The sequence below is a fragment of the Puntigrus tetrazona genome, chromosome 5, assembly GCF_018831695.1.
Source record: "Puntigrus tetrazona isolate hp1 chromosome 5, ASM1883169v1, whole genome shotgun sequence".
Taxonomy (NCBI): domain Eukaryota; kingdom Metazoa; phylum Chordata; class Actinopteri; order Cypriniformes; family Cyprinidae; genus Puntigrus; species Puntigrus tetrazona.
In genome coordinates this window covers 24557593-24583217 of record NC_056703.1, presented here as the reverse complement: position 1 = coordinate 24583217, position 25625 = coordinate 24557593, and the positions used below count along the sequence as shown (strand labels likewise).

General features: G+C 37.4%; 1 protein-coding gene across 1 annotated transcript in view; it reads left to right on the top strand.

Annotated features, from left to right (window-relative positions):
* Window positions 1–25625, top strand: part of npr2 (natriuretic peptide receptor 2) — a 38988-nt gene that overhangs the window by 1918 nt on the left and 11445 nt on the right. The window contains exons 2-15 of the mRNA XM_043238812.1: window positions 5084–5271; window positions 6745–6858; window positions 8034–8169; window positions 9187–9281; window positions 10240–10363; window positions 11001–11085; window positions 18028–18148; window positions 19562–19636; window positions 21096–21173; window positions 22380–22484; window positions 23132–23203; window positions 23996–24155; window positions 24271–24426; window positions 24537–24705. Coding sequence (XP_043094747.1) covers window positions 5084–5271; window positions 6745–6858; window positions 8034–8169; window positions 9187–9281; window positions 10240–10363; window positions 11001–11085; window positions 18028–18148; window positions 19562–19636; window positions 21096–21173; window positions 22380–22484; window positions 23132–23203; window positions 23996–24155; window positions 24271–24426; window positions 24537–24705 — 1678 coding nt within the window. The remainder of the gene's footprint in view (window positions 1–5083; window positions 5272–6744; window positions 6859–8033; window positions 8170–9186; window positions 9282–10239; window positions 10364–11000; window positions 11086–18027; window positions 18149–19561; window positions 19637–21095; window positions 21174–22379; window positions 22485–23131; window positions 23204–23995; window positions 24156–24270; window positions 24427–24536; window positions 24706–25625) is intronic.

Sequence of the window (25625 nt, the reverse complement as noted above, 5' to 3'; positions counted from 1 at the left end):
GAACTGCAATAATGCGTGGAATGAGGAGAGCGCTTTATGTCTACGCTGTGGATATTAGTGTCTCATGAAGATTCACACGGTGCAATATATGAAACCATACAATATATTAATTCACTTTATTAATTAAAAAAATGCAATAGTGAATAAGAAGGGCTTTAAGTTGTAGTGCGTCAACCCTGATTGTTTAGTGATACTGAAGGATGTGCTGCATTAAGATTGAATTGATACGAGGGGGTTAGGAAAGTCCAAATACTATGATCACAGTTGAATAACTCAAGTAAGTAATGCTTTCTTTCACCGTTTTTTCGTTCTTTTAGACAGCAACATTTTAGCTGAGAGCGCTCAGAAGAAACACTCTATAATAAAGGAGCGTTTCAACAAATAAACACATTTTCATATTTAGACTTCTACATTTCTCTTTCACTATTGTTTTCTCGTATGCCTTGCTAAATATAAACACACACACACACACACACACACACACACACACACACACACACACACACTGGTCTTATAAACTTAATTTGGGCGTTTCACAAGTGTTGCGTGTGCCTAATTTCTGTGATGAAAACTTGTTGAACTGCGGACATATTCAGGATACAAACCAGACACTGACACAAGCACAACATGTTTATCTCCGCAGTGCAGCTCTTTTGATTTCAGTGACACATGAAATCAATAGAAGATTTTAGGAGCTGTAAACAGCTGCAGCGGCCCACTCAGTATCAGGACGCGTTCACTGGTCAGATGACGTCACCGCTTCACGTTTTGTATTTCAGGTGCCTTAAATATGATTTTTGTGAAAAGAAAAATAATTGCATTATTTTTGCCACAGTCATTTTCCTTGAAATATCAGATGTGGGAAATGCATCCGCAACAAATGTCCCCCCGTGTAGCTCTTGTAGTTCTCTAGACACAATTCTACAAAACTATTGGAATTTTTAGAAACAATTGGAATTGCCTGTAGAAATAAAAACAAACACAAAGAGCCAAGTGTAGCTCTGTAGAGTTCTCAGACACAATTCTACAAAACAATTGGAATTTTTAGAAACAATTGCTAATTTCCTATGCCTTGTAGAAATAAAAATTTTAAAACACAATAATATATATATATATATATATACCTCATATATATATATATATATGACTACACTCAGACTATTCATGAACTTGCAGCTTAGTTGTTTTAAAATGTCTGAATGATTCATGATTTGGAATTTCTCATAGTTCACAAAAAAGGTTTGCACAACATAAGTCATAAGTTTGAGTCATTATAATGTCGCAAATCCAATCATGAGAAGATTGTTTTTATGTTCTACGCTAAGTAACGTCTTCATCTCAAGTGTAGTATTCGTGTGAGTTTGGGAGTATTTACCTCTTAGCCTAAACAAGTCAGATCAATGACTTTGGTAGCTGAATGCACACTGCCATGGCAACACAAATCCATGTCTCTCACTGTCTGCAAAGGAAAGCCCCGCACTGCTTACAGCTTTTAACAAAGACGGAATTGTCATTTACAGCCACGTCTTTGGCAGCGGTCGATAAAGAATACTCAGAATACGATCCCTCAACATCAACAGATAAAAAAAGAGAGAAGGTTTTCTACTCTTACTAGCCTCCCCCCCTGCTCTGATCAGAAGCTCGCTCCGTCATCTTTGGTTTTCAGCGCCGTAGAATGCTGTAGAATGATTTCTAAAGTAAGCCCATCACCAAAACAAGCAATATAATCCGAACATGACTTTTATCTGATAATATTTAGGCTACCTTATCCTTTAGTAGTCTTTGGGAGCAGTTCAACATTAGCTGGATTGTTATGACATTTAACTACCCGGTTATAGTGTGTGAACATTCAGAACCCTTTTAGGGCTAATTGCTTGCAGTTGGCGTTTTACTGTTAGCTTGATTGGCTGCTCACAGATCCTGATTAGCCATGTCGTGCTCTCATTGGTAAGATGCATTTATTAACATGTGGCAAGACAGGGCCATGCATGACCTTTGGCGATGGATTTTACTTAAGCGACGCTAAGGTAATTAATCCACTGTGAAATGAGCTTTTTAAAACATGTTAATAGTGCGAGCAGGGAATTTCAGGGAATGCAGCAAATGCATTTGTGAGCGATAAAACACCTTCTAATATGCCCATGCAATTTAAAACCTGACGTTTTTGATGCCATCCCCATCTCTCAACAATCTCAAAAATAAAAGGTTAACTGCCCGTGAAAAAAAAAGGAATAGAAACGTCTACAAAACGTCTAAGACTGGTGCTCTAAATGCTTAAGAACATAAACCCTAAACATGCATTCGTTACATTGTCATAACTATGTATTTACTTATAATAATAAAAAAACACAGCAAACATTTACAAAATTGAATATTGAGTAGTTGACGGGCCAATCTTTAACAGCCTGTTTTAAATGTAATACCGTAGCTATTGAACTGATTATGACAATTAATAATTATTAATACATCTGCCTGTTTATTGAACATAGCTGAAAAGTGTCTCATGGTATATAAAAGCATGATCACTTTAAAAATCACCACATTATGTGAAAATGTTCTGATTGGCTAGTTTTTATATACTGGTCTTATATCGATTTTAGATGCGTGTAACATTCAATGAGGACGATCGTTTATTATTTTAATAATATAGTGTTTCACAGTCTAATCTTCTTTGAAGTGCTCTTAAAGCGTATTATAAAAGGTCCTGTGAAATAAATAGCAAAGGCATCTCAAGTGAATTATGTCCAGAGACACCAGAATGTCTCTCTTCCATTATTCCTCAATGAGTTTAGTCGCTACGACCCCGAGGTCAGATTAATTCATGATTTTGGTTGTTGTTGTTGTTGTTTGGGCTTGTTCAGTTTATGAACTCACATTCCATGCATTGATGAGATAATGATTTGCCTTAGGCGGTGTCGTCAAACCCCTTTCTTCATCTTGTTTTTGTGGCATTTCTGCGTCTTTGCTGAATAGGCTCAGCAATAACACAGGAAGTGATGGGGAAATAGGATCAGAAAATGGCTGTGGTCACTATTTGTCGACAAAGATTTCCGACTAACGACTTCGACCTATTTCGATCTGTTCCTTAACACAGAGTTATTCTTACCATGAGACAGTGATGTTGTTTTGGGTGGTTGCTATGTGCTTATTTACTGGTTCAAGGAAAAAAAACCAAAACTCAAAATCAAGCCACACAATTTAGTTTATTCATATCGGTAGCACACACGAAATAGGAGGCTCATGCCAAACTCAAATGCAGTTTTTCAAATGCTTACACTTCAAGCATAAGGAATAATGATAATGCCTTCCAGACAAATCTGTTTCTGAATAGTAATTTAAATGATATTTTTTTATAATGGCGAAAGGTTAATTCTGACAATTAGATGTCAGAAATCACCGAAAGCCTTAATGAGAACATTTCTAAAGGTTACATTTCTTAGATATACATATTTTTGTCTCTCAAATGAATGAAAGCAGATGAAAACCAAATGTTCAGCCGAATAGAAGACAGTGTGTGTGTGTGTGTGTGTGTGTGTGTGTGTGTGTGTGAAAGCGCAAGCATTAGGTTGCTCAAACGATTGAACGATCTATAACAGATGCGGGACGCTACACAAGCTCCAAACACACACCTAACGCACAAACAATAGACCACGCTTCACTTTCGAAAAGACTGCAATTAAGGGAATTATACCGTTCTTTTTGAAAACCCAGCTCACAGCATATCAAATTCAGACATGTCTGAGACGATCAAGTCAATAAATAACGCTTTTTATTTTGTATTCATGTCACGTAAGCATATTTTCAAAGAGCCCAAAACCAGCGACGTCAGTGTTGTTTGCCACCAGTTGTGACAATGTGGAATAAACGAAGCTTTTTTTGAGCAGTGCACAGAAGAAACGAACGATTTTGGCGTGACTGACGAAATGACCTAGTGCAAACATTCGACGAATCGCAAAAACCGCAAGAACCTCATCGCAGACGCTCTTGAAACAAAATGTTCTCCAACGGATTTCATGGGCTTTGTATCAGCCAGGCCCAGGCAGATCCTTATAAATTCTATAACACCGATGAACATTTTCCTAGCCTTTTTGTACATTTGTCTTGGAGCGCTTCCAGGAGACAGCAGGACTACTTGGCATGCATCTGTCTACACTGTGCTGGAAGAGCTGAGGATTTGGGGGCTGAGAGGCAGACTGGGGCCGGCTTTGGTCTAACACTTAAGGAAATGTCTGCTAACCAGGAGTATGGCCCCTGAGCTGGTAGAAGCAGCACCCGAAAGACGCCGCTAATGGAAATAATGCCTATAGTTTAGACGCCAAGAAAAACATGCACGCACGTACAGTATGTAGAAGATTGCACGTGTGCATCAACATGGTGCCATGGAGTAAGGAAGAGCACACCTCTGTGCTTCGATCCATCCTCTTAATGGCTAGGAGAAAGCCACAAATCATTTTCATCTGTGCATCCAGCAAATTTTAGCGGTACTTGCTAAGGCGAGCATCAATGTAAAAGGATTTGTCATTTTAGCTGGAAAAGAATGCAAAAATTCCACAGTAAAAACCTGTTAACTGATCAGCTCCCATATTGGGAAAAAATGTAATTCAGTTAGATTTTTTCTTTATTGAATAATATTTAACCTAATGCAATTTCACAGTGAAACAGGTGCCATTTTAAAATGAAACAATAGAATTTACAGTAAAAAGCAAACTAACATTCCCAGAATTCCCAAGATTTTATGTTACAACTTAGGTTTGTTTAATTAATATTTATTGCATTATTTTAGTCTGCGTGAACATTTTATATTTGTGTGTATATGACACTTTGCACCTTCTATATATTAGTACTTTACTCAGCGTGGGAAAAAGTTATTTGTGATGAACTTTCATTTATTATATGGCTTTCTCTTATTATGTTAAAGGTTTTAGTAGTAGTAGTAGTAGTAGTACAATTTTTCCCTTAATTGCAATGAAATTAGAAACTCAAATATGCTTACATTGAAGGAGAGGACTGATTTAGAATTACTTAGAAGTCCCACTTACATTTATGCTAAAAAGTAAAGTTTTTGTCTTGTTTTCCACCACAGTTGTGCATATCTGTGGGCCTCTGCAGACGTTTTTCCAAATGATGAAGCTCTTTGAAGTAGAGGTGAAGAACCCAGAGGACTACGCCATCTTCTACATTGATGTGTTTGCAGAGAGTTTAGGTGGCGATGTTCCAGTGCCCTGGCAGGGTTCTGAGATACAGTGGAATAACCCCGTCAAGCTATTCCAGGTATAATGAATAATTCCCATAATAACTACCAAGCTTTAGCATAACAGCACCAGAGGCTTCAGCCTGCGTTTGAGTTGCTGCTCAGCGCTTTGAATTGTTTTCTACCTTACATTATAATCCAAAGTGATTCATTTAGCTTTTTATGTAAATGCGCTTGTTTATTGCGGAATTAAATTTGAAGGTTTTTGCAAAGTTGTTTGAGGTTTTTTTTTTAATTTAACTAATACTCAGCCGAAAAGCTTTCCTGGTTGCTTTGAACGTGAATAATCCATTAGGCTTCCATTTACTTAAATTAGTGTTTTGCAGTCATTTCTCTTGAGGTTGCTTAATGCAGCTAGACTAAAGAAACAAGAAATGCGTGTTATATAAAATATTACCTTTGGATGAACTATTAAAAATGACATTGAATTAACAAAATGAAACATCAATTAAAATGAACATTGAATGGACAATATGAAGCCATGTTACTTTTTCAAATAATTCAGGGCAGAAGACTCGGGTGCAGATGCATATCTTTGGGGCCACCCACCTTTCTCCACCCTACCTTATCTCCCTTTTACTGACCATGAAATATGAAACAATATATATATATATATGTATTTGTTTTTGGGTGTAAACGTACACATCAGCCCCATCACTATTATTTTTATTTATTAAAACACTTTTTTTTTTCTTAAAACATCTTGAAAGTTGCCATCAAAATAATTTTGCGCCATTAAATGTATCCTTTCTTGTCATGCTTTTTTAATCCAGCCTTTAGAAAATGTTTATCGACAGATAATTGCGTCAGACAGCTTAGGGACCATTCAGAGAGTACCTTTAAACTTAATTTGGAGCTGTTCCTGTTACTTTGGCAGTTTAATGTGCATTACCCAGGATTCTAATGTGATGAACAACTTATATATTTTTTTCAGTTTGAATGCTCTTGCTAGACATGTATTGATCAGACGTTCAGTAAATGTTTTCACTCTTTTAAACAGCGAAGACCAACTTGCATTCCATAAATAACCCATTCATGTACATATTTACAGTATTTAAATGTAATATTACCATAAAGATCTGATGTTAATAATGTTTGGAGTGAACTGTTCTAGCGATTGGTTTTGCTACCGTATGTCTTTCAGTCTATCAGTTTGTCATTAATGGAGCATTCAATGCCTTAACCTTATGTTCCAGGATGACTCACTTTGAAGTGTCTTACATTTTCAAAGACTCCAGTGTTCTGACAGCTTTGACAGTGCTGTTGAGTATGAAAAGACAGTGACCGTGTACATGTAATGTCAAGGTGTCAATATCGTAATGCAGTGAAGAATAGGTGATGACAATTGACGTTTAAAAAAATATCAGTTGGCAATATATTTCTTGTGTCCAAAATTCGACTTCTTGTGTCAGGAAATGAATATTTGCCTTGGTGTAATCACGTTGTGATCTTTTCATGACTTTTAGCTATCTGCTTTTTCTCCATCTCTCTAGTCTGTGTTCATTGTAACATACCGGGAGCCAGACAGTCCTGAGTATACCGATTTTCGCAGAGAACTCCACAAGAGAGCAATGCAGGATTTTAATGTAAAATTGGAACCCTCAATGGTGAGTTGCTCATAAACAAGATCAGGTTTTGGCGTATATGCACGGCCATCTGTCACATCAGATTTAATCAAAACATTGGTCCAGACTAGTGTAGTTCTCTTTTGGCTTTCTATCACTGCCTTGAAAATGTTGAGCGTTCTATTCAGCTCTATAGGCTTTCGGGAGCTAAACTGCGTTTCGTTTTAATGCAAGATCAGATATGACACTTAAAAGCACTTGAATCATAAGTTTGGCTTCCTCATGTCATTCCCATTTTCCTGAATCAGCTGTACCCTTTGACAAAAGTCGGAAACAACTCCCCGAAACTCTAGATCCACACGTACCTGCCAAATGAAAACTTTCAGGAAATGAGTCCTTAAAGCCTCTGAGTACGTACTAAAATGTACTGCAGTTTATGAGAAAGTTAAAAAAATCTAATTTCTTCTAGCAATAATAGTACCAATTTTATAATTCCCATCCAATCTATCATGAATTGTTTCAATGTCTGCAGTTTCTCTAAAAATGTATTTGGACGCATTAGTTCTTAAACTCACTAAAAATATCTAAATGTCACGGCATTAGAAACAAAATATGAAAACAACTGCCATCTGCAAACAAATTCTAGAGCTAACTTCATTTTACTGAACTATTTTTGCAATGACTTCTAAACAGCCTGTCCCAAGATATATATATATATATATATTTTTTTTTTTTTTGCAGAAGATAACTCTTCAAGATAACACCATTACAGAGGCATTTTTGAATTTCTAATTTGATTGGAATTTAATTTACTTCATATTTGTTGGCTAATGCAATGGCATTATAATTTTTTAACGTGGCTTATAGTTTTTCATTGAGTGTCATCTCGAGGTGTACATTTTTAATGAAAGAAAATGTATATTCTTTAGCATTTATTTCAAATTACGGTTATGTTTTTACTTGGAAAAGGTCAGTTATTTAGCTTGGATGTCTTAATAGCTGGGCAAGTTTTGTGCTTTGTACAAATATACTTTGATAAATGAGATAATCCAGTTAAATTTTCATCAATGGGCAGCGCTGTTAGATTTAGATCAGCTCATTTCTTCTTCACTGGCATATCCTAACCTATACGCTCCACGAGTCTATACAGGGTGACATGCAGTGTTACATTTCATTATGATTCCCTGTAATAAATCTCTGTTTTCCCGATTCCTCAGATGGATTTTATTGCCGGCTGTTTCCACGATGGTTTTGTGCTATATGCAAAAGCCCTCAGCGAAGCGTTAGCAGACGGCGTGTCCCAGAACGACGGAACCAACATAACTCTGAGAATGCAAAACCGCAGGATCTGGGGTGTGTTGAGTTTTCTCAATTGACCAGTTCTGAGATATATGCTTGACAAAGGCATTAAGAATACGACCCTATGATGCTTTGACGTTTAGATCAATAAAATGATAGCGCATCGCAGCATTTAAGCCCTTCACAGTTTGAGGACGTGATGACAAGCAGCGTTTTAACAGCAGGGTCAAGCTGGCGTGTTTTGGCAGCTCTGCTCAGATTCTTTTTAAAGTGAGCAAAGGACTTGTAAGAGCTCTTCTGAGGTTGATGTCGGTAAACTCGCAGCCTCTCTTGCAGGGAGTGTAGAGGTCAGAGTCCTTGATTTAAAGCATGTCCCAACTAGTTTGTGGATGGAAAATCTGTTTCTAATACACAACCCATCTGCTGAGCCCTCTCCCTGGAGGAAACTACACACACTGTGCCAAACACATACAGGAATAGGCAGAATGCTGAATGCACTGAAAGAAGAATTTTTCTTAATCAGTCTTTTCAGTAAAAGTACTGAAAACATATCTCACGAATTTACTTCTCAGCTACATTGATCTTGATTTCAGTGCATTTAAACATTTCCATTCACAGCCACGATATATATTTAAGAGAGGTTATTTTAATAATTGACAGGTCTTGATGGGTTTTTTTTAGAATTCGGTTCCTAACTTTTTTTTTAATAGGGTTAAAAGGCAAATCATAATTGATATATTCAAAAGAGCAGTATGACAGATATCAGATCAGATCTTTAGAAATTTAAACGAGAGATATGTCCACAAACTTTTTCTAGCAGCAAAAGATCTGAGCCATGCAACCCACATTAAATGCAACTTAATGTATTGTATAAACAGTTGTCTCTTTTGAATTTTTAGTTATAAAAATATGAAAAACTAATGAGAACTCTAGTAAAAGTGCTTGCTCTCAGCAGTATTTTTGAAACGACACAATATGAGACTTTTTCTTTTTTACTTCATAACTTTGAAAAGCAACACTCCAATGAAGAAATGTTTATTTGATCCCTGGGTTTGTGTTTGTTTATTATAGGGGTGACTGGCCTTGTTAGCACAGATCAGAACAATGCCAGAAACACAGACTTTAGCCTTTGGGGAATGACTAATCTGAAAACGGGACAATATGCAGTAAGTACAATGTCCACAAACTCCTCTTGGTGAAAAAAAACCGTTCTTTTTTAAACGTAAATGATGACCAACTGCTTTGTTTTGGGAAATGCGTTTAATGTTGTTTATATAAGAAATTGGCTGTAAAGCGTAGACACATTTTCTAGTTTACAAAATGTTGTAAACTATTTTTTTTATTTCAACCACAGCAAAATGCTGAAGTTTACCTTTGGAATCAAGAGGCCCCTGTCTCTGCCAAATAAACTTTTTAGAAGCCCTGAGTATCAGCAATAGAACTTGTGAGGTCTTCTTTAGCAAGCATCTGAAGCAACATTAAGATGTAGCTTCCCTGCGGAATTATTCTGTAATGAAAATCTTTACTAATTTTGATAGACATGGTGACAGTAAATAACAATGGTTTTGAGCATATGTTTAACAACAGTCTAAACTCCTTCACATTTTCCATAATTACTGCAGATGTGGTAGAATGGCTCGGCATACCAAATAATGTGAATGTGCTTAAAAAATTGAAATGCCTTACTTGCCATTGTGTCCTAATCAAAAGCATGTGTTCATATGCTTCTAAGTGTTTTGTTCATTTTTCGGTTTGACATTCATGCGTTCACTATATTGCTTGTTTAAGATAGAGAGGTCTGTTGCAACAAAAATATGAAAAGAAACCAATAGTGATCTAGCTGGTAACAAAGTGACTGAGATATCCACGTGTTGTTGCTATAGTTACCCCTTATGTTACCTTATGTTCAGTGTTGTACATAGAGACTCTGAATCGTGTGCAGAAAAACATCATATACCATAATCATGTAGTTTAAATATTTTCCAGCACAAACTATAGACTAAAAAAAGTATGATTTGACAGGTTTTTGTGTGAAATCGTATTTATTTGATCAAAAGTGTGAAATCTTACCCTGAAATGTTTTTCCACTTGTAAATATACTTATGAGTATTCTTTGTTACACAGATTGTTGGTCAATACAATGGGACCATTAAAGAAATCTTGTGGTCGCCAACAGAGAGAATTCAGTGGCCAAAGGGTTGCCCACCCCTTGACCTCCCTCCATGTGGATTCTCACCCTGCAAGGAAGGTAGCAACCTTTTCATGTAAACTCGCATATCTGAAACTTTACTCAATTGTATTGTTCAACTGTAAAACAATTGTTTTCAGTTTGGTTTTATTTTTGATTGACTCAACCTGTCATCTGTGGACTTTCTTCAGCCGGAGGGCAAGCGTGTCCTTTCTGCATTAATCAGAGTCATCGTAGATTACATTACGAAACCGTATCTTTTTTATTTTCATGGGAAAAAAGATGTTTGGGTACATTTTCTATTCATAGTATCAGCAGTGATTTATTAAATGGTGGAGAAGAGTGGTATAACTTGGCATATATCCAGATGCGCAGTGTCTCAGAGCTCACTTTCAGCATTTTAAAGAGCCAAGTCAAGTGCCTGGATCGTAGCGGTGGAATGATGCATTGCAGTCTGTTGCATCCTCTACAAGCTGGCACTTAGATCAGCCCCTTAAAATGAGGAACTGCTGAGTGCAGGCTGCATTTAAAAGATTTTGTGGGCATGTTTTCACCGTTAAAAGATTTGCATAATTTCCAAAGTGAATCACGCATCAAAATGTAAATAAATGCTTTCAGCAGGCCTGATTTTTCTTTGTGAATTCCTCCATAGTGTACCCAGCAAGTTTTTTTTACATATATAATTGTTATTCTGCAGATCATATTCCTGTCCTTGGAATAGTAGCAGTTGGGTCCGGACTAGCACTGATAATATTTGGAATCTCTAGTTTTCTCATCTACAGGTATGCTCTTTTTGTACTACTATTGTGATTATTTTTGTTTTCATATTACATGACAATCTGTTGAACACTGAGGTGTTATTTAAGCAAATTACAAGGGTTAGACTTGCTCAAACCTGCAGCAGTTTCTTTTTTCAGAGGATTTATGAAAAAGGCTTCTATAGGTGCCAGAGTAGAATTTACATGATTGTTGCCAGAGCAACTGCTCAGCAGTTGTTTGAGTGAAAACATTTTCTGAGGAAAATGCAGATAGTCTAAATATTTCAGTGCTTGTTTCATTTTGGTGAGTCAATATTTTCAATAAATACTAGGCTGTCCTATTTGTCTCATTGCCTCAATTATGAGTAGACCCAGATGGAATCTGTGAAAATTGCATTTTCTATACTGTTTTTGGGAGAAAATATATGGAATTTTGTGGAATGGGTTTTAAAAATGTGTTAACCGGTGCTGAGAGGTTATAACAATAAGACAATTATGAAAAAATACATGCACATTCAAATTTAAATTGATTGATTGTAGTTTAGTTTTAGTTAAATATCTGGAGTTATCAGTTAACAAAAGATGTTATGTTAATGGTTCACTATATAAAAATAATAATAATAATAATAATAACAATAGCAATAACAAAAAGGCTTTTATTTACTTAAAATTTATAATATTTAGTCTTAAAGGGGGAATAATATACAGACAAACACAAATACATAGAAAATAAGAAATAGAAAGTGTCTCAGTTACTGTAACCCTCATTATGGACACTTAGCTTCTAGCGGTTATCGTTAAATTGATTACAGAGTCTCTGCATCTCACATGAGAAGCTCTGAGCTTTAGAAGAAAAGGCCAATGAAAATTGGAGAGTGGATTTTGCATGCCAAGCCACTCCCCTGTACATACAGGGGCGCAACCACTCATTCAGGTTCGTGCTGAGGAGCCGTGGTGCAACCCATCGTTCAGCGCATTCAAGAGTGTGGCAATAGGGATGTAACTTCACTGTTCCCTCATTTAAGGAACGAGGGTTACACAAGTGACCGAGATGTTCCCTTTCATTCAGTCACTATGGTGTTATGTTTGATTGACGTCGTAGGATCCCTATGGAAATTGCCACAACCTGAACTGTGTAGTTAAGGTACAGTGCTGACAGGCGAGCATGTCAGAACAACTGAAACTCAATAACCTTCCCAAGGCAGAATAACGGTCCCACCAGGAGTGCCAGTTTTGTATGAAGCAATTGTTGGGGGTGGAGCACAATGACAGAACAAAATTTCATGTGGAAAATATTAGAAAAATCTAGGATAAAAAAAGGGAACACGATGGAAATAAACTGTGAAAATACTGAGATATCAATGCCAAATTCGAAGAGGGAGATGGTAGCCCACTGTCGGACACAGCTCAGACTACTCAACTGCGATGGAGGACCCAGTGTTCACCAAGAGGAAACAACTGAGCAAAACAGCAGGGATGCAAGGGGAATGAACCTGCTTCACGCAAGTACCTGATGTTACCCAAGACATGGGAGGACAGGGGTATACGCAAAACAAGAATGGGACACAGCAATGCAAAGGCTAGGTCTGCCTCCTCTGGTGGAAGTATTTGCAGGTTCACCACCTGATCTTAAAAGGGAGTGGTGGGAACCTTGGGCAAACCAAACTCTAGGCACGATTCGTTGACTGAGAATGCATTCATTTCCCCCATTCCTTGAAGCAAGTAAATTCAATCAGGAGTGAAGTCTTAAGAGACAGATATTTCAGCTCAACTGAATCAAGCGGCTTATATGGATTCCTCCGTAGTCCCAAAAGAACCACTGATTGATCCCAAGAGGGGATGAGATGCAAACTAAGAATTTAGATAATAATCTGTGGAAATACTGAACTATCAATGCCAAATCCGAAGACGGAGATGGTAGCCTACTGTTGGACACAGCTCAGACTACTTAACTGCAATGGAGGAACCAGTATTCACCAAGGAGAAACAACTGGGTAAAAGCACAGGGATGCAAGGGGAATGACAGTGCAAACCAACACCAAACCTGCCTCACGCAATTACCTGATATTACCCAAGACACGGGTATACACAAAGCAAGAACAGGACACAGCAATGCAAAGGCTGGGTCTGCCTCCGGGGGAAGTATTTGCAGCTTCACCACCTGATCTTAAAAGGGAGTGGTGGGAACCTTGGGCGAACCAAACTCTAGGCATGATTCGTTGACTGAGAACGTTCAGTTCCCCCATCCTCTTGAAGAAAGTGAGCTCCCAAGTCCTAAGAGAACCACGGATTGATCCTAAGAGGGGAAAAATGCGAAGTAAGAGGATTTAGTCTCCTTGCACTTCACAGAAACCTGACGATCAGGTGATGCTTCCCCAAGGATGCATGGTGGTCCACAATAGCAGTGACATACACCTTTCAAAGAGTAGCTTCAGCTCTTCTTGCAGAAGGGCAAGCACCAAACCAGCCAAGCATCTCTGAGGGTCTTCTTGGGGAGAGGAACACCATTCTAAGAATAGACCCTACTTCAGATCATAGATCTGCCTCATAAAGGGGTCTCTAGTCTGAGTGAAGGTATCCACAATGTACTGGCAAAGGGCAGAGAGCTGTGCCACATCCTGTACAGAAGCCAGACATGGGAGACAATCCTCCACAGAGGGGCTGTCGTGTGTAGTCTGAGGTCATCAAACCAGGTCTGGGTGGGCCAATACGGTGCAACCAACAGAACCTGCTTCCCGTCCTCCCTGTCCTCCCTGTACTCCCTGAGGCACACTGGGGAAAAAGCGTACTTAAGTAAGCCCCAGGGCCTGCTGTATGTCAGTGCAGCCGTGCTGAAGGGAGCAAACAGGTCTTTCTGAGCATCGCAGAATTGGTTCCAAATGAGCTGCATGGGGATCGAGGCTCCATTCTCCAGGTAGGGTGAGCTGTTGTGAGAGCACATCGGCTGCACAATTTTAGCTTGCACAGAATATAAATGACACGCAGTGATTTGAGCCACATGTGACTCCAGAGGAGGAGATGGCAGTCGAGTTGCAACATGCGATGGGATTTTGACCGAATCCATCTCCATACTGGGAAAAAAAGATGCTCTGCACTGGTGAGAGCTTGCTCTTCTCTCAGTAGACCTGAAGCCCCAGATTGTTGATGTGCCGGAGAACCTGCATGTGAGATCTCGCACGTGAGCTTATAGTAAACCAGTCATTGAGATAGTTGAGGATCTGGATGCCGCTTTCGCAAAGTATGGCCAGGGCACCCTCCGGTAGCTTGGTAAAAATATATGGGGAGACAGGGATAGCCTGAATAGAAGAATTTTGAATTAAAATGCCTAACCCTTAAAAGCAAACCGAAGGAACGGTCTATGTCGAGGCAAGAACGAGATATAAAAATATGTGTCCTTCAGGTCCATGGCAGTCAACTCAGCTTCAGAACGAAGATGATAGCCCCTCCTCTGATGCAGCAATAGACATCTTATCTCATCAGGAGCCCCAAAAGAGACACTTTCGGTAGCTCCACTGGACTACACTGGGAGGCTTCCATGGTGGCTGGCTCGGTGGATCGTTCCTGACTGTGGTCCTCAGGTCCCCCTTGCCTCTAACCAGCATATCCACTTTACGACGATGGGTAGCAGGCAAGTTAGTCTTATAAAAAAAGAGAGCCGTGACTGTAGTGTAGCCATGGACATCAGCTCAGAATGTGTGACGAACGCTGTCACAGCATACTTGATGCCAGACATGTGAGATAGAGATTGTGATCATCAGCAAACTACTGCACGTAGAAGCACATTGTTGGAAAGACATCTTGTGAGATACTACTGTGCAAGACTGTGTAAGTTACTATGGATTAAAGCATTGTCTACGTGAATAGGGATAGTTTGGTTTTGTAATTTTGTAACTGCATGAATCACATAGTATGTCAGTTTTGCTTATGTATTGAACATTTTTTTATGTTTTTACATAAATGGTACATTTTATTTAAATCTTGCTCCTCAGGTGTGCATACTCCACTGACACCTACACATATCAAAACTAGGGATGAAACCTAAAGATTTTTCTGGTTAACTAGTAGATGTTTTTTTTATTATTGATTATTAACTAATTACGTTTATATTAATAAACAATATAATTTGAAACAATGAGCCTTTAACTGCCTATAGCCTGAAAAGGCAGTAATAATGATTAAATGTGTCAGGAAAAAAAAAATCAAGAAGACAACCTTAATATTATATGAGTTCATTGATACATGTTTTCTGTATTGATCAACTTAAATTAATGCCCTGGAGCAACTATAATGACATTTTGATCAACCAGGCTGCTTCAGTTCAACTGGTCAACTATTAGGGGGCAGCCCTAGATAAAACTTATATCAGGCAAACCAAAGTCTTTAGTGAAGTCTTCAGCTTGTTGATGTATACTTTTCTTTTTTTTAATTTAATTCAATCTTTAAGGTCTGTTAAAACCGTCCACAGTTTTAGCGCATTCCATTTTTTATGCAAAATCAGAGGATACTAGTGAATAGTCTGGAACGACATCTTGTGGAAAATTATTCAATTGTAGAAGCTGACTCATGGGTTATATAAATGGGCTTATGTCCAGTATAGTCAACACTATGAGACAAATATTGATGTTAGCTCCTCACGGCTACTAGAATAAATATTGCAGTCGCAGCAGAGGTAGACTTATTCTTGGACTTGTCATTCTCGCATCTGAACCTGGTATAAAAAAAAATGTCTCTAAAATGGAAATTAGGTTTAAGGACACCCACTGACACATGCAGCTCACACCCACACACATAACATGTATCAAGTAAGAGTATTGATTGACATTACTGCTATGATTAAGCTTTGTAAAAAGAGCAATAGAATTGCTATGCTGCTTGCTCTTGAACTGTCTGCTTGATATTTTGAAAGGAAACCATAAATGAAACCATAGAAATCATAGATGTTAACCATACATTAATACATTTGACTAAAATAATGAATTCTTTTAGGTAAACATTAACCAAATGGTGTTTAAGTCTATATTTATTATACGTTTAGCAAAATCTTCATATCTTACAGTGTCAATATAAACCTTGTGGTTAAATGTGACAGAGAGTCTTAAAGCAAAATGCCCAAAGGAAATGTTATTAAATATAATATATAAAAAAAAAAAAAAAAAAATTAAAATATATAATAATATATATATATATATATTTTAGGAAGGACGTTCATGCAGTGGATTTGTAGCAAATGTAGCAAAAGTAAGGCATTATTCACTGTAATATATATATATATATATATATATATATATATATATATATATATATATATATATATATATATATATATATGCATGTATGTATATAGCTTATATATGAAATATGTTAAAGAGAAATAATCAGTGTCAATGACCTTGATTGCAAGACTGTTTGAAGGAGTTATTAGTTTTTGTAGTAGTCATGTTGGTTATTGTATGATTACATTTATAATGTAAAACACCAGTGACATGAATGGAAAAGAAAGTGTGTATGTTCTGAAAGAAAATCATCCCGATAAAACAATTGCCCCTGATACACAATGCGGATGCGCACGTAAACAGCTTAAATATGAAAATGTAATATTCATAAGAGCACTTTACTCTGACCACATCAAGTAAAAAGCAACACCAGCAAGCTTTCAAAATAAAAACATGCTGTTTGCATCCACTTTCCTATATCTTACTATATGGTTTATTTGGGATATGTGCTGTAAATACATCCAATCCAAACAGTTCCCTTCAGTCAAAGCATTTGAGCATTTTAGAACAAGGATTTTCCCTTTGACAAACAGCTGAGCATAAATTTTTGAACCTGGCTCTTTAATATAAAGACCCTGCTGAGGTTTTTTCCACCTCTCTGCCTCCAAAATCTGGTCCACAAAAACAAATAAAGGTGCTTGTTTTGGGGCTTACCAGGGTGGCTCTTAAACCGAGTAAAACCCTGTCGAAATGCAGACGCTGCAGTACTTACGCTCTGCCATCTGGAAGTGTTTTACACCTTTTAGATTGTAATGGAATGTGTGGGGGTTGCTTTATTTTCTTGTACTTTGTTTTAAGTGCTCTGAAACTTAATTACGATTCTCTTCATTGATATCCTCCTTTCGCAACTCTCAGACCACATCCATGAAACATTCAGAGATTGATTGTAATAAAAAAAGGCAATCTTTGCTGTGAATAGACGCTGTTGAGAAATAGCGGGTCCTTAGAGAGGTCCTCCAGATGTGTTGATTCACTTGGAAATTGTCCATGTATTTATCCACATGGCTGGCTGAACTGCTTGGTTTACTTGCGTTTAAAAATAATATGCTGGAAAGGGCACGACATCAGTGACCCTACCATTGGCTCACATTTTATCGCCCCATCAAACTTCAACTCAGTCTGCTGCAAAAATTGTTTCCACCTTGGTCTTATCTTACATGGACTTTCAGGGTGAGGGTTATTTAAACTAATTGTGCAAAATTAAATGGTATTTTCAAAACATTTTCACAGTTCTGTACTGTACTTTTTCAAAACCCCAACCCAAAGTATTAAACTTCAGACTGTCGCTCAACCTGCTCTATTTGTAATATACAGACAATACCCAAAATCTCAAATCCAACAGCTTATAATAACTCTCTCTCTCTCTCTCACACACACACACACACACAATCTCATAGATATTAAAGGAATGACCACATCTAGAGACCGTATAATCATGTAGACCCGAGAGTGGGATCTTTTGGCAAGGGACAAAAAACCATCAAGCATAAGCAACCATCAAGAACACCCTAGCAACCACATAGCAATGCCTTAGCAACCACTCTGAACACTTTAACAACCATATAACAACATAAAAACCACTCAGAAAACCTAGATAAATGTAAAAATTTAGTTCAACATCTAATGTTACCAAAACACGGTTTTCTATTTGCACTGGTCGTCCATTGCTTTAATTCGATCTGCTCTTTTCTAGGAAACTAAAGTTGGAGAAAGAGTTAGCCGGGATGCTTTGGAGGATACAGTGGGAGGAACTGCAGTTTGAAAGTCCCAACAAATATCACAAACGCGCGGGCAGCCGACTCACTCTTTCCCAGGTACAAGCGCTCTCTGGTATTCTCATATTTTGGATAAAGCTGCATAAAACTGATCTGTTTTCCGGCTGGCCACTTTTAAAAAAAGATCTAAAATCGATTTTCAGAGAGCAAGCATCAAATCTATATTTAAAAGGACGAAATGTCTCTGAGTTTCTGTTTTTGTATAAACAACGTGGAATAAAAGAGGTTTCCTCCCGTTTCAGCCCTTGTCCATATGGTTTTAATTTATCTCATAAAAATGCCTTTTTGTACTTGGCTATAATTCCTGGCACTGTTTTGCCATGTCCATTTAAAAAGGCATTCCTTGGGAATTACAATGATTCCTTAGTCAGTTAGCTGGTCGCAAAAAGGTAGCCCGATTTAGTCCATCTGAATTCTCTTCCTCTTTAAAATAGAGAATAAACGAATTCATGAGAAGCTATTTGCAATCGAGTCTGTTCAGATGCCAAAACTGTTCAAAATGGGTTCAGTACCCTGTAATATTTCAATTAATTTCTATGAGATAAAATGGAACACAGATCAGAAATTAAAATCTTTATAGTTTACACATTCTTGACACATTACTCGTTCTTCAGTTTTATAGTAGCAGACTCTTATTAAACACTTGTTTAAATAAGCTCCAGTTCGACTGCCTGGTCTCCTACTCGAAACACATCGTGTATCATGATCTGCTGAGGATTATTAGCAGACTTATTGTTTTTCTAGTAAACACACACACATGCACACACAAATGCATATACAGTGGGTTTATGAGGTTCTTTTGGCCTCATACTTGGAACATGCGTTTTGAAGGCCAATGCATTTTCCAGACCACCGTATACAGTATTACACATTTCAGAATCCCTTTCCAAATTTGTTCCACATCATTGGTCTGAATGCATGATTCATTCCACTCCCCTGATGTTCTTTAAATGAAGCTTTTAATGCTTTTCTTCTCCTCATACAAAAAGATCCAATTATTAAAAGTGTTTTTTTTTATTCTGTGTATTATATGACATATTAACGAGTGCCACTTAATCAAACTGTTGTCCGAGTCTTAGAAAAAACTTTTCACGTGAAACATTAAAATGCACCTTCAGATATATTTCTTGAATATTTTAGTCAACTAAAACTATAGCAGAATCCCAAAGTACCATGTTTTTTTTTTTTAAGTCATTAAACCTCAAAGTTAAATTTTAATTAAGGTTTGTTGGAATATTATTATTAAAGTGATTCAAATGAAATGTTTTTAGATTAATGGAATTTGTGACAAAGCTGTATACAAAATGAGGTAAATGTTGGTTTTTAACAGTGTATCAAATCTAAATAACATAAATCGTTGTCTTAGACTTCTTTTCTGATGTGCATAATGAAATTATTTTGCATGACTTAAATGCATGTCCATATTTCATTGCCTCTATATTTCCTTTTCAGAGAGGTTCCAGCTATGGGTCTTTGATAACAGCGCATGGAAAATATCAGCTATTTGCAAAAACAGGCTATTTTAAGGTGCGCCTGAGTTCTTCTGACATCCTCCCTCTGCTGCACACCCACACACATGTATATTCACTGGAGAAATAGAGAGTGGGTGCGCTACCAACTCAACGTGTTGCTTTAAGATCACACTTTAATGCAGCTTTGCAGCTTTAAAGTCGATCCTCATTGTTGTGTGTGCAATAATTGGATCGCAAATGTTAAAATGACACTAACATAAGCTGGAGGAAAAAGACTTGGCAGTGTACAGGTGTATTACAGAATTATTTGTAATTAGGCTTCAATTTGAAATTTGAAATTTGAAATTTGATTTGCATAAAGAAATCTTTAAATGCCTGGCTTTCCCAAAGAAGAATAATTCCTAACAAAGATTAGGCAAAAGTTGAGATAACACAGACATTTAAGGTATAATGCACAGCGTTGTCATTAATTACACAGCTTTTCTCCTCACAATTAAAGACATAAAATGTTATGTTAACTAAGGCGCAAGATGATAGCAGTTGAAACGAGAGACAGCATGGTGTAATATGACAGATGTGAAAGAAGTGCCAGCTTCAAATGCCTGTGTTATTTGTCATTCATAATAATGACGGTAGCCTTAGCGAAATAAAACAGAGAAAATTGCCACCGACAATCAAAATCCCATAATTGTTTACGTGGTAAAAAGCTGTGTAGTAAGTGGCAAGACTGTACCTTATTGCATCTGTTATTATGTTACTTTTGTGTCATTTATACGGTGTAGTGTCATTATCGAAGAATATAGACTGCAGACTGCCATTACAGACCAGTCATTGTTAAGTACTCCAGAGAGCAATGTAATATGGCAGCAATATTATGGCAGCCCACTTTTGGAACGTAGCCCGTGTCTGAAAGCAAAATGAAATGTATTTGGTTGATCACCAACCAAGAACTATTAAAGGACTTCTCTTAAAGCTTTAATTATGAGGTAACATGAAATATTTATGTGCATTGCATAAACAAAGAAGTCACTGTCACCTCTTCGTCCCACAGCGTAAGCTAAAAAGGACACTGAGGCATCGAATGTCCACTGAGCCAGCTGAATGTTTTTGCTGTCACTGTAGCCATTGACAAGGACAAAGCAAATGATCAAATTCATTATTTTGCTGACATTATTTCAGTATCAGTAAAGACGGTCAAAGAGATCATTTTACTTTGTTCGCATACACAATGTATTTTTTTATTGCTCCAACGGAGCCATAATGGAGTTCTCAGTTTCATTGATGTTTCATTTAAGTAACTTTGCTTCTAAAGTTCTCCCTAAAAAGCATTAGTAATAATACAGTACAATTATATAATTACTTAAATTGTCTCGTGATTTATGAAAGTGCATCTGAGCAACAGTGTTTTTGAGATCCGGCTCTAAGACTACGAATGGTATCAATTTTCCGTCACGACAGTTTATTATCATCTTTCCATTCTGATCATCTTTAATACTTGCTTCCTTTCACAACAGGGCAACCTGGTGGCTATCAAACATGTGAACAAGAAGAGGATCGAGCTCACCAGACAAGTGCTGTTTGAGCTAAAGCATGTAAGAGAACACATTGAGTCACAAGAGAGGTTCGGTGTATGTCTTTTGTCTGTATCTTGGAAAAGAGGACATGGTATGCATGTCGTGTATGTGTTTAGACCATCGTTTATGACCCCACTTGACAGCCTTGCTGCTCGAGGTGGTTAAAACACATACCCACCCTCCCCCTTTTTACACACATAAATACACACACATTTAGGAGGGGGCTGGGAAGCCAATATGAGGCCATAGAAAGGGTTAGGCAATTTTGGGATTTCCAAATAGGAATATAGGAAATATCGGTCACAGTCATCAACTAGCCCAACAGCCACTATTATTGTGATAGTTATTTTTTTTCTAAACCCACCACCCACACTGCTTTTAATTATTCTTTTTTCATTCATCCTCTTAAAGGATCACAGCTAAACTCATACACGTTCACACAGATAACTACACAGCCCACCACAAACCATCACGGACCAAAGCATGTTTAAAATTGGCTATAGTTCTTTTGTCACACTTGGTCAACACGAAGTGCATTGCATTGTGGACTATACTGGGGTACACTATGCTTAGATTGTGCAAAGCAGAAATAATAGGAATGGCGTTGTGTTATACTATTATGGTCATAGGTCAGATCTGTTGTCTCTGTCTATCTGAGACCACCGTGATTGAGTCAAAGCCTAAAAAAACAAAAACATGCAGTGAGTCCATACTTCCCATAACGGGCTCATTTGAAGCCTAGGTTTATTATGATGGCCTTATTCTGAGGAAAAGCTGACTTGTGGCCAGTTCTAACCTGCTAGGCTTTGATGGGAAATGTGAGGGGCTGCATTGCTTCGGTGCTGTGTGGTAAAGCAGAGGTGATCCCTGAAGTGTCATCGCTGCAGACTGTGGCCATGGTGGTCTGATTAGCTGTCGGGACGAAGTGAAATAAATGGCCATGCAAAGACAAATGGGGGTTGGGGGTAAAACTTCCTTCTTCGTTCCCACTGACATTTGCCCTCACTGTTATGGAAGTCAAAGGTTATGCTAAGGAAAGTTTACACGACCTCATACAGATTTTGCCACTCACTGTAACTCCATGATATGAATGTCTTACCAAGTTGTTATAGACATGGTCTGAAGAAAAAACCTGAAGCAAAACTTGTGTTTGCCAGAATAAGCGAAAATCTGTCAAGCATCCTACATATTATAATTTAAAACTCATTATTTTGTTACTAATAGATGAGAGATGTGCAGTTCAACCATTTGACGAGGTTTATTGGCGCTTGTATCGATCCACCAAACATCTGCATTGTGACAGAGTATTGCCCCAGGGGAAGTCTACAGGTAAATACCCTCAAGTTCATGCTTAAAATAACTTTTTTTTCATCATTGTTAATTATTTATTCATAGATCACATGCAGTGTCAATCGTTTATTCAAATGATGGCATTTACATTGTTAATATTACGGTGTATTTAGTTTTGTCCATTTCTGGGAAGTAGTCAACTTACATTTTTTCTCTATTAAAATGTTATTGAAATTCCTTCATTTTCATATTAATGTCCTTATTTTTTATGATCATACTCTATCATAACATGTGTTAAAGGGATGGTTCACGTTTTTTTCTAGGCTCGATTATGTTTATGGGGTGCAGTGTGTTAATGCAATGTTAAAGAAAAAAAGATATATTATTTTTTATTTTCGCTATGTCCCTTCTCAATGAGAATGCTCCGATGAGTTCCTGTTTTTATGAAGCCTTTCCCTTGGGCTCAGATTGGTTGGCTCAGTGTGTTGTGATTCGCTAAACCATCTAAAGCTTTAATACAGCACAACAACCATGTACGCTTCTCATAACTATATGACAAAATATCTGCCTATCTATACACAAGTCTACAGTTGGAATTTCGAATATTATTAGATCTGCTTGTACAAAAATCAAGTCTGTACATTCAGATGTTCAGCAGTGTTGAATTTCAGTTTGTTCTTTTATAGGACATCCTTGAAAATGAGAGCATCAACCTGGACTGGATGTTTCGATACTCATTGATTAATGACATTGTGAAGGTTTGTGAGACCGCTAATAACCTTAAATGTGTAAATAAATGTGCATGCAGAACATACATCAACCCCTACACATATTTTTAATACATTGTTTAGTTTAGTCAAATGAGTTCTGGTACCGAAACATCAAAACCTAATAACAACACTTTTGTAATCCAGTAAATACGGTATGCCTTTTAAAATGTCTAATGTATCATTGAAAAAGCCAGATAGGAAACAGAATCATAAAGCAGTGTTGTTTTCATTATTTGCTTTTCTGACAAGAGCCCCATTAGTGAAAGAAAATGGCCTGGCATCAAAGATAGCATGACATTGTTTTTGGAATAGATATATGAAAATAATTTCTCTCTAAATTCTCCGTCCATTAAAGTAAACCAATCTTCTGTTCAGTGTCAAAGGTACTTGAGAGCCCAGGCACATAAAAGAATTTGACTTTTGCTGGAAAATTGGCCTGCAACTATGACAAAGTAAACTGTCGCTTAAATGCGCAAAACATATTTTGGCTTTTAAGATGGAAAAATGCTTTAAAAGCATTGTTTGGTTTAAAAATAAATAGAATTTAGTCTGAATTTAGTAGGCTAAGGCCACCTGAATTAATTCTTGCTTTAAGTTGTTGATCCTGAGTAATAATATATATATATATATATATATATATATATATATATATATATATATATATATATATAATTCAATAATCTTCTTAAAGCTGTGTGTTCTTCTAAATGTGTGTTCTGTTCTATTTGCCCCAAACTGTGGGTAAAGAAATAATGTTCTGTTTAATGTATGGGCTCCCAGGGAATGAATTATCTGCATAACAGTTACATTGGCTCCCATGGCAATCTGAAATCTTCTAACTGTGTGGTGGATAGCCGCTTCGTTTTGAAAATCGCAGATTATGGCCTGGCAAGCTTCCGTTCGTGTTGTGAAAATGAAGACTCACATGCAATGTATGCAAGTAAGAAACTATTAAAGTCCTCTGTTTTGATGGATGAAGCTGAATTTTGCCCAGTACTGATAAAATCACTAATGTGATCAGACTTACTGACTGCTTACTAAACTGAATATTTCAGAAAAGCTTTGGACGGCTCCAGAGTTGCTGATATATGATAGGTATCCGCCCCAAGTGACCCCGAAAGGAGATGTGTACAGTTTTGGAATTATACTACAGGAGATAGCACTAAGGAACGGCCCATTTTATGTTGAAGGCATGGATCTCAGTCCCAAAGGTAATAGCCCCAAAGATCTCTAACTCTAACACTAACCCTATCCTAACCAAATACATTTAAACTAATTTGTTGTACACGACTGACAAGGGTTTGGTTTGGTTTTGCAACAGAGATAATTCAGAAGGTGCGGAATGGCCAGAAGCCATACTTTAGGCCTACGACAGATAACAGCCGACACTGTGAGGAGCTGACCATCTTAATGGAAGGCTGTTGGGCTGAAGACCCTGCCGAACGACCTGACTTCAGCCACATCAAGATCTTCATTGCAAAATTTAACAAGTAAGCACTGCATGCTGCCACACATCACTTAGATTTGATATATTTACATAAAGTGGAAGAAACATCGTATCTTTGAACTGAATGCAGCATGTGAAAGCTCATTGATAAACAGCCTTTATTGACTAGAGTGAAGGCTTTATGGTTAATTCCCCAAAGGGGCACTTTACAGACATCGACAAAGTTCCACTGAAATGTCTGGTATGTTTAATGTAAAAGCTCAGTCTTCATTTATATAAATGAATCTTGTTGACATTTTTAGACTTAAATGGTTCATTTTTAAAAGGATATTTTTGTAAAGTAATTAAGTCACTTAGTTATGAGATATCCAAGTAAAAAACCAGGGCAGTGTTTCTCAAAAGAATGGTAAGCCATAACTAAATTTACAAAACTGATTGTACAGGCTAACATAAAATTATAGGCTGCAAGTTAGTATCCTGACGCATGCACATGCTCTGCTTCCATATCAGCAGCATCACAAGCATGTGTTGTTTATGTGCAGGAAAAGGATGTGTATGCATCGCGTATGCATTAGTTTTCGTTGCACACAAAAATTATTCTCATAACTTTATAGAACTACAGTTGAACCACTGATGTCAAAAGGACCAATTTAACGATGTTCTTGCTGCCTTTTTGGACCTTGATTGTGGCACTACTTTTGTTGTCTATTGAGGGTTCGAAAGCTCTAGGATTTCCTAAAAATATCTTAATTCATTCTCTGAAGATGAATGCGAGTTTGGAATGACATGGTGGTGAGTAATTCATGATAGAATTTTCTTTTTTGGGTGAACTATCCCTTTAAAACAAAGAAGCTGCTGCATAGATGGTTGTAGAATATCTTGGCTATGTATGGAAACCCTTGTCCCTCAATGGAGGTAACGGAGATGTGTCGAAGCTGACACTAGGGGGTTACACTTTGGAAA